This window comes from Pseudophryne corroboree, chromosome 1 (assembly GCF_028390025.1).
Source record: "Pseudophryne corroboree isolate aPseCor3 chromosome 1, aPseCor3.hap2, whole genome shotgun sequence".
NCBI lineage: Eukaryota > Metazoa > Chordata > Amphibia > Anura > Myobatrachidae > Pseudophryne > Pseudophryne corroboree.
Genome location: NC_086444.1, coordinates 806,352,527 through 806,362,984, shown reverse-complemented (window position 1 = coordinate 806,362,984; position 10,458 = coordinate 806,352,527). Strand labels below are relative to the sequence as shown.

The following is a 10,458-nucleotide window of genomic DNA, read 5'->3' as shown; positions in this document are numbered from 1 at the left end:
AATACGAATGAATAGACCATCAGTTAAACGCGCCTGTTATTTCATACAATACGGGAATTCACTATTCATTCGTATTTGGGTGTTAGTCTCTGAGTGCTCAATTGCGGTCGGATTTGTTTGCGATTCGTTAAAAAACGTAGCAAAAAAATAGACCTGCTTTTTTCAGCTGTGTTTACATGTGTTGACACTTACAAATCATTCTAACCTGAATTAGGATGCCTATAAAAGGGACACAAACTTCTCTCATGCAAAATAATTTATTTCCTTATGTTTGCTGGCCAAAACTTGTAGATTTGTAAGGCAATACACATTTAACAACATATATCCATTATTACACACATTTGTGTTCAACTTTCAAATATTTCAAATGTTGTTGTTTCTGCATCATGTTTTTAAATCTGATTACTTATTTTTAACACACACAAACATGGCAGAACAATAATGTCAGTCATTTTCGGACTGAATTATCTAAATATTACCCCCAACATATTAGGACACTTTTAGCCAACTCAATTGTGTTTTTCTTGTCAATTCGTCTAGAGAAGAAATGTAAAACAGTTACAATTCACATTGTAAATTGTATTGGTCATGGATGAATCTGCCTGGCTGCCAATTAGTCTGTCTGCTGGCTCAAAGAATGATTAGAATCTAGAAAGAGTAATGATTAGAAAAAAATGAAGTGGTCTGCTTTCTGCCTGCTTAAGACAATCTGCCTGGCTGCCAATTAGTCTGTCTGCTGGCTCAAAGAATGATTAGAATCTAGAAAGAGTAATGATTAGAAAAAAATCAAGTGGTCTGCTTTCTGCCTGCTTAAGACAATCTGCCTGGCTGCCAATTAGTCTGTCTTCTGGCTCAAAGAATGATTAGAATCTAGAAAGAGTAATGATTAGAAAAAAATCAAGTGGTCTGCTTTCTGCATGCTAACATCTATGTGCAGCTCAAACAACAGTTTCCTGCTAACAAAAAATACAAAGATGATAAAGAAGAAATGTGTGTACAAAATACCTTTTGTTGTTTGTACCAGTTATAATGAATGATGTTGTACAAATTGTCAAGGAGCTAAGTGTTATATATATTCTGTTAATCATACACTTGGTAAGTGTTTTTTTTCTCTTCTCTTTAAAGAAATGGGTGTGTTTTTTTATGTTTATTTGGGTGGTTGCTTGTCCTGGCCTTTGCCTTTACCACTGTCAATTTGGTGTGCTCTGGTGGAGCGCCTTGGTGGTGATGACACTGGCGTTACATTTGGAGTAGTCGTACCAGAACTGCTGCTTGTTTGCTGTTGCTGCAGGGATCTGAGTGTTTCATTGAGGTTAGTGAGGGTGGCATTGAGTTCACGTGTTGCAGCATTTTGATTGTCTACAATTCTGGACATGGATTCATTGATCATTTGATTGCTTTCTAAAATGTTTATATAGCTTTGCTGTTGTCTGTGCTGTTCTTCCATTATGCGCTGTAAGTTGCCCATGACATTTGTAATGTCTGCACGTATGATTTCCATGGTATTTGCAATTCTTGTGTTTGTTTCATTTTGTCTACTCAGATTTCTGCTGATTCGTCTGAGATGAGATGGTAGGCTTGCAAACATTTGGGTATGCCTACGCAGGCAATCTTCATTAGTGGCCTGCTGTCTAGCCCAAATGGTCCAGAACACTTGATCAGGGCCTTGTGTTACTGGTGTTGTTGGGCTGTGTTGGGGTGGTGGTGTGCTTTGCTGTGGGGGAGTACTCACAGGTGCTGGGGGGCTGATTCCTTTGCTTACTGGATGCATTTCTAACATGATTGTGTCATCCATGTCACTGTGTTGCGGTTGTTGCGGAGGGATGCTGGTACCAGGACTAGAAGCTGAAATTAAAAACATTTATCCGTTACTTATCCATATGTTTAATACATTGGTACAAAGCACTAAACATGAAACACATGTAATGGACTGGTGCTTTCAGATATCCGGCCTAGCAACATCATCACTCATTACTTAAATACATACATATGCCTGTTTGTGGCAAATGTGTCTGGTTACTTCATTCTGAAAGCAAACACATGAGTTGTATGGTACATCAGACATACTCCTGCCTAAAAACACATTGTAATCCATAATGTGTTGCCTTATAGTGTCTCCAACCAAAACATAGTAATGTTTTTGTATGCAGTTGGCAATGTTAGGACAAACACACATGTGTAAATGATTCTAACAACCTTACTATTTGCAAAGCTTACACATGAGTTTCTGTTGCAGCATCTTCCACACAATGTGCTACTGTATGGCTGAAGTGGACATACATATCTTTACTGGATGTTGTGTAGGCCATTTTGTTTGGTTTCCATTTCATGTTTTACTGACTTGGGTAAGTATAGCAGATTTTGATGGGTATTGACTTAATGAGTTTAAGTAAATGGTTTTTTAAAGATCTGACATTTTTAATTGTTATCACAGTTTGTTACTCACAATCAAGATGAGGGGAGTGTGGTTGTCGTCTTGGAGGTGTGTCCAAAATTTGGAGTGGGGGCACCGAACAAACAGTAGATAATCTTCGTGGCGGGGTAGCCTGCTGTGGTTGGCCCTGGACATCAGACCTTGCTTTCTTTGCTGGCAGATGTTTTTTGTGATGTGTTCCAGAAGTGCGCCTTCTGCTGCTTAAGACTTCTTTGGATGGACCTAGTATTGAAAGTGACATTTTGTTATGGCCATTCATATACAAACCTAACCTATACTACAATGGACACTTTACCTGCTTCCGCAGCGTCATCATCATCAGATGTGATGGGAGTGACTGTAGGACGACCAGTACTGCTTTTTTTCAACACTGTAAATCCCCCCCCCAAAAAAATTTTTTTATTCATGCTATTGTTAATACATCCACCCATTATGCTTATAAACATTACATCTTTAAAAAATGGATGTTTTATTATGAATCTAAAAATAAGGACATTAAACACAAAAAGCACAACAACAAACCCAAAACATTGTCCAATAGCCACATGCACTATGGAAAGTGCAACACAGGGAATCATATACAGGACACAGACATAGGACACAATTCCAAAAACATACACTAACAAGCCAAAACACACACAGCTTCATTCTCAAATAAAAGGAAAAAAAATACAGATGTGATATAGAAATAGGTCTGTGATGTGGCACTCCAAACACACATTAACACAATATGAGGGCAATAAAAATAAAAAAATAAAAAAAGTAAGGTAACTAAGTCTGCAGTTGTTGTGTCAGTGTACAAATACAGACTCAAAATGAACCAGCAAATAGTGGCCTTGACTTAAACAATATTACATTGAGTACTAATGAAATTATACATGTAACTGCCTTCAAAGACACTTTGCACTACTCCAGCCTCTAACATATCAACCACTGATTTGGAAACATTGCACATGGATAACTGAATTAAAAAACATAGTCCAACTTTCAAAATGTACAATGTGCAAAAGTAAAACATTATTGCTGGACAATTCAATGACACACCAAGTCCAAACTACACATGGAAAATGTACTGTCCAAAAACCACATGACATACAAGCAAGTAAGACGTTACATTGACTTTTGTATGAAACATGACCCAAAAAAATGTATTTGATGACGCACACTTGAAGATGGGAGTAATATGCAACGTCACATGACACACATTTAAAACATACAGTAAGCCAGAAATAATGTCATAGAATGTTAAGGCAAATACACATGCTCACCATGCTTCCTGGGGCGATCGGAAACCCGGACATGGGTTGCAGACACTACTTCTGGAGGGATTATAGTCCGCATGGGCTCCTCATAGTCCAGATATGTGGCAATAAAGGGCGGACCACCACCAGTTTTGCGAGCCGACTTCACCTCCTTGGCCATTTTGGACTTGACACGTCGCTTTATGTCATAGTACCATTTGCGGCACGTGTCCTCCGTCCGCTTCACCACCCCCTCACTATTTACAGCAGCAACTACTTTCGCCCACAACACCGTCTTCTTCCGTGTTGGCACCTTGGCGGACTCAGGCCCAAATAGCTGCCGCTGATACTTCATCAGCTCCCGAACCAATGCCACATTTTCTGCATAACTAAACTTGACATTCCGCCCAGTCTTAGTAGTGGTGCGTGGCTGCGGAGCTGTCTGACTGTCACTATCACTGTCACTTGAGGCTGCTGCAGCAACCTCACCAACCTCCTCCACCTCACTAACCTCACTAACACTCACCTCCTCCACCTGACCGACCTCCTCCCCCTCACTAACACCCTCCACCTCACTCACCTCAGCCACCTCTGAGTCACACATAATTGTGTGACTAAACAATTAACACAGAAAAAAAGACAAAACAAAACACTCCTCCGCTACCACTACACTAATCACACACACACACACACACACACACACACACACACACACACACACACACACACACACACTGACAAGGGACTATAAATAAAAAAAAACTTGGACAAAAATTGAGACAAAACCAAAAAATACAAGACAACAAGAATGACAAAACTACTTTCAAACACAATACAACACTCAGAACTCACAAAAAATACTCCTCCAAACAAACACTACTCAACAAACTCCACTGCACAACCTCTCTCCTCACCACTAACTAAACCCACGAGGTGCGGACGGTTTGGGGCGTATTTATATGGTTGCGCACAGACACTCCTACCATCTGAAACACAACCAATCACGAACGGGGATGAAAACCGAAACTAAAAGTGAAAATGCGGCCGCTGAAAAAAAAACCCCTGCCGCGTTTAACTTAGAACCCCCCCCCAGCAAAAACAACACAAACACGTATGCAAATGACAATGACGGCCGTAAATGTGCCAAAAAAAACCGACTGGATTCGACATCGGAAAACACGAAAACAATAAACTTGAATGCTTAGTAACTTGGCGTATATTGGCCCTCATTCCGAGTTGTTCGCTCGGTATTTTTCATCGCATCGCAATGAAAAATAAGAATTTACTTACCGATAATTCTATTTCTCGGAGTCCGTAGTGGATGCTGGGGTTCCTGAAAGGACCATGGGGAATAGCGGCTCCGCAGGAGACAGGGCACAAAAAAGTAAAGCTTTACTAGGTCAGGTGGTGTGCACTGGCTCCTCCCCCTATGACCCTCCTCCAGACTCCAGTTAGGTACTGTGCCCGGACGAGCATACACAATAAGGGAGGCATTTTGAATCCCGGGTAAGACTCATACCAGCCACACCAATCACACCGTACAACTTGTGATCTAAACCCAGTTAACAGTATGACAACAGAAAGGGCCTCTTAAAGATGGCTCCTTAACAATAACCCGAATTAGTTAACAATAACTATGTACAAGTATTGCAGATAATCCGCACTTGGGATGGGCGCCCAGCATCCACTACGGACTCCGAGAAATAGAATTATCGGTAAGTAAATTCTTATTTTCTCTATCGTCCTAAGTGGATGCTGGGGTTCCTGAAAGGACCATGGGGATTATACCAAAGCTCCCAAACGGGCGGGAGAGTGCGGATGACTCTGCAGCACCGAATGAGAGAACTCCAGGTCCTCCTTTGCCAGGGTATCAAATTTGTAAAATTTTACAAACGTGTTCTCCCCCGACCACGTAGCTGCTCGGCAGAGTTGTAATGCCGAGACCCCTCGGGCAGCCGCCCAAGATGAGCCCACCTTCCTTGTGGAGTGGGCTTTTACAGTTTTAGGCTGTGGCAGGCCTGCCACAGAATGTGCAAGTTGAATTGTGTTACAAATCCAACGAGCAATCGACTGCTTAGAAGCAGGTGCGCCCAACTTGTTGGGTGCATACAATATAAACAGCGAGTCAGATTTTCTGACTCCAGCCGTCCTTGCAATGTATATTTTTAAGGCTCTGACAACGTCCAACAACTTGGAGTCCTCCAAGTCGCTAGTGGCCGCAGGCACCACAATAGGTTGGTTCAGATGAAATGCTGATACCACTTTAGGGAGAAAATGCGGACGAGTCCGCAGTTCTGCCCTATCCGAATGGAAGATTAGATAAGGACTTTTATAAGATAAAGCCGCCAATTCAGATACTCTCCTGGCAGAGGCCAGGGCTAGTAACATAGTCACTTTCAATGTGAGATATTTCAAATCCACCTTTTTCAATGGTTCAAACCAATGGGATTTGAGGAAATCTAAAACTACATTTAGATCCCACGGTGCCACCGGAGGCACCACAGGAGGCTGTATATGCAGTACTCCCTTGACAAAAGTCTGGACCTCAGGGACAGAGGCCAATTCTTTTTGGAAGAATATTGACAGGGCCGAAATTTGAACCTTAATGGATCCCAATTTGAGACCCATAGATAATCCTGATTGCAGGAAATGTAGGAAACGACCCAGTTGGAATTCCTCCGTCGGAACCCTCCGATCCTCGCACCACGCTACATATTTTCGCCAAATGCGGTGATAATGTTTCACGGTGACTTCCTTCCGTGCCTTAATCAAGGTAGGAATGACTTCTTCTGGAATGCCTTTCCCTTTTAGGATCTGGCGTTCAACCGCCATGCCGTCAAACGCAGCCGCGGTAAGTCTTGAAAAAGACAGGGACCCTGCTGTAGCAGGTCCCTTCTCAGAGGTAGAGGCCACGGTTCGTCCGTGAGCATCTCTTGAAGTTCCGGATACCAAGTCCTTCTCGGCCAATCCGGAACCACTAGTATTGTTCTTACTCTTCTTTGCCGTATGATCTTCAATACCTTTGGTATGAGCGGCAGAGGAGGAAACACATACACTGACTGGTACACCCAAGGAGTTACCAGTGCGTCCACAGCTATTGCCTGTGGATCTCTTGACCTGGCGCAATATTTGTCCAGTTTCTTGTTGAGGCGAGACGCCATCATGTCTACAATTGGTCTTTCCCAACGGTCTATTAACATGTTGAAGACTTCTGGATGTAGACCCCACTCTCCCGGATGAAGATCGTGTCTGCTGAGGAAGTCTGCTTCCCAGTTGTCCACGCCCGGGATGAACACTGCTGACAGTGCTATCACGTGATTCTCCGCCCAGCGAAGAATCTTGGCAGCTTCTGCCATTGCACTCCTGCTTCTTGTGCCGCCCTGCCTGTTTACATGGGCGACCGCCGTGATGTTGTCCGACTGAATCAACACCGGCTTTCCTTGCAGGAGAAGTTCCGCCTGGCTTAGAGCATTGTAGATTGCTCTTAGTTCCAGAATGTTTATGTGAAGAGACTTTTCCAGGCTCGACCACACTCCCTGGAAGTTTCTTCCTTGTGTGACTGCTCCCCAGCCTCTCAGGCTGGCGTCCGTGGTCACCAGGATCCAATCCTGAATGCCGAATCTGCGGCCTTCTAATAGGTGAGCCTTCTGCAACCACCACAGAAGTGACACCCTTGTCTTTGGTGACAGGGTTATTCGCAGGTGCATCTGCAGATGCGACCCTGACCATTTGTCCAACAGATCCCTTTGGAATATTCTTGCATGGAATCTGCCGAATGGAATTGCTTCGTAAGAAGCCACCATTTTTCCCAGGACTCTTGTGCATTGATGTACTGACACTTTTCCTGGTTTTAGGAGGTTCCTGACCAGATCGGATAACTCCTTGGCTTTTTCCTCTGGAAGGAAAACCTTTTTCTGAACCGTGTCCAGAATCATTCCTAGGAACAGCAGACGAGTTGTCGGGATTAAATGGGATTTTGGAATATTCAGAATCCACCCGTGTTGTCTTAGCACCTCTTGAGATAGTGCTAAAGCTGTCTCCAGCTGTTCTCTGGACCTTGCCCTTATTAGGAGATCGTCCAAGTATGGGATAACTAATACGCCTTTTCTTCGAAGAAGAATCATCATCTCGGCCATTACCTTGGTAAAGACCCGAGGCGCCGTGGACAATCCGAACGGCAGCGTCTGAAACTGATAGTGACAGTTTTGAACAATGAACCTGAGGTACCCCTGGTGTGCGGGGTAAATCGGAACGTGTAGATACGCATCCTTGATGTCCAAGGATACCATAAAGTCCCCTTCTTCCAGGTTCGCTATCACTGCTCTGAGTGACTCCATCTTGAACTTGAACTTTTTTATGTAGAGGTTCAAGGACTTCAGATTTAGAATAGGCCTTACCGAGCCATCCGGCTTCGGTACCACAAATAGAGTGGAATAATACCCCTTTCCTTGTTGTAATAGGGGTACTTTGACTATCACCTGCTGAGCGTACAGCTTGTGAATGGCTTCCAACACCCTCTCCCTTTCGGAAGAGACGGTTGGTAAGGCAGACTTCAGGAAACGATGAGGAGGATCCGTCTCTAATTCCAACCTGTACCCCTGAGATATTATCTGCAGGATCCAGGGGTCTACCTGCGAGTGAGCCCACTGCGCGCTGTAATTTTTGAGACGGCCCCCCACTGTCCCCGAGTCCGCTTGAGAGGCCCCAGCGTCATGCTGAGGTTTTTGCAGGAGCCGGGGAGGGCTTCTGTTCCTGGGAAGGAGCTGCCTGTTGGTGTCTCTTCCCTCTTCCTCTGCCTCGTGGCAGGTACGACAAGCCCTTTGCTCTCTTATTTTTGTAGGAGCGAAAAGGCTGCGGTTGAAAGGTCGGTGCCTTTCTCTGTTGGGGAGTGACTTGAGGTAAAAAAGTGGATTTCCCGGCAGTAGCCGTGGCCACCAAGTCTGATAGACCAACTCCAAATAACTCCTCCCCTTTATACGGCAAAACCTCCATGTGACGTTTTGAATCCGCATCGCCTGTCCACTGTCGTGTCCATAAGGCTCTTCTGGCTGAAATGGACATAGCACTCACCCGAGATGCCAGTGTGCAAATATCCCTCTGTGCATCGCGCATATAGATAAATGCATCCTTTATTTGTTCTAACGACAGTAAAACATTGTCCCTATCTAGGGTATCAATATTTTCAATCAGGGATTCTGACCAAACTACTCCAGCACTGCACATCCAGGCAGTTGCTATAGCTGGTCGTAGTATAACACCTGCATGTGTGTATATATTCTTTTGAATAACTTCCATCTTTCTATCTGATGGATCCTTAAGTGCGGCCGTCTCAGGAGAGGGTAACGCCACTTGTTTGGATAAGCGTGTGAGCGCCTTGTCCACCTTAGGGGGTGTTTCCCAGCGCGCCCTAACCTCTGGCGGGAAAGGGTATAATGCCAATAACTTTTTTGAAATTATCAACTTTTTATCAGGAGCAACCCACGCTTCATCACACACGTCATTTAATTCTTCTGATTCAGGAAAAACTGTTTGTAGTTTTTTCACACCATACATAATACCCTGTTTTACGGTATCTGTAGTATCAGCTAAATGTAACGTCTCCTTCATTGCCAAAATCATATAACGTGTGGCCCTACTGGAAAATACGTTTGAATTTCTACCGTCGTCACTGGAATCAGTGCCCGTGTCTGGGTCTGTGTCGACCGACTGAGGCAAAGGGCGTTTTACAGCCCCTGACGGTGTTTGAGGCGCCTGGACAGGCATTAATTGATTGTCCGGCCGCCTCATGTCCTCAACTGACTGTTTAAGGGAAGATAAACCATCACGTAATTCCACAAATAAAGGCATCCATTCTGGTGTCGACCCCCTGGGGGGTGACATCTGCATATTTGGCAATTGCTCCGCCTCCACACCAATATCGTCCTCATACATGTCGACACCACGTACCGACACACACCGCAAACTCACAGGGAATGCTCTAATGAAGACAGGACCCACTAGCCCTTTTGGGGAGACAGAGGGAGAGTCTGCCAGCACACACCACAAAGCGCTATATATACAAGGGATATCCTTATATTAAGTGCTCCCTTATAGCTGCTTTAATATATATATATATATAGCCATTAATGTGCCCCCCCTCTCTGTTTTACCCTGTTTCTGTAGTGCAGTGCAGGGGAGAGACCTGGGAGCCGTTCTGACCAGCGGAGCTGTGACAGAAAATGGCGCCGTGTGCTGAGGAGATAGGCCCCGCCCCTTTTTCGGCGGGTTCTTCTCCCGCTATTTTTCCAGTCAGGCAGGGGTTAAATATCTCCATATAGCCCCTATGGGCTATATGTGAGGTATTTTTAGCCTTGTATAAGGTTTATATTTGCCTCTCAGAGCGCCCCCCCCCAGCGCTCTGCACCCTCAGTGACTGCCCAGTGAAGTGTGCTGAGAGGAAAATGGCGCACAGCTGCAGTGCTGTGCGCTACCTTATGAAGACTGAGGAGTCTTCAGCCGCCGGTTTCCGGACCTCTTCACGCTTCAGCATCTGCAAGGGGGTCGGCGGCGCGGCTCCGGGACCGGACTCCACGGCTGGGCCTGTGTTCGATCCCTCTGGAGCTAATGGTGTCCAGTAGCCAAGCAGCAAATCCACTCTGCATGCAGGTGAGTTTACTACTTTCCCCCTAAGTCCCACGTTGCAGTGATCCTGTTGCCAGCAGGACTCACTGTAAAGAAAAAAACCTAAACTAAACTTTCTCTAAGCAGCTCTTTAGGAGAGCCACCTAGATTGCACCCTTCTCG

The 10,458-nt window shown here is 44.7% G+C and overlaps 1 protein-coding gene across 1 annotated transcript; it reads right to left on the bottom strand.

Moving 5' to 3' along the window:
• Positions 1-248: 248 nt before the first annotated feature.
• On the bottom strand, positions 249-2,800 carry LOC134910745 (uncharacterized). Its single transcript, XM_063919119.1, has 3 exons — positions 2,730-2,800; positions 2,447-2,656; positions 249-1,845 (listed from the first exon to the last, which is right to left on the bottom strand). The coding sequence occupies exon 3, from the start codon at positions 1,793-1,795 to the stop codon at positions 1,148-1,150; it is 648 nt and encodes a 215-aa protein (XP_063775189.1). The 5' UTR covers positions 1,796-1,845; positions 2,447-2,656; positions 2,730-2,800; the 3' UTR covers positions 249-1,147.
• Between the last annotated feature and the right edge of the window lie 7,658 nt (positions 2,801-10,458).

Coding starts and splice junctions, on each gene's coding strand:
- LOC134910745 (XM_063919119.1), bottom strand. CDS start 1,795: ATGGATGACACAATCATGTTAGAAATGCATCCAGTAAGCAAAGGAATC.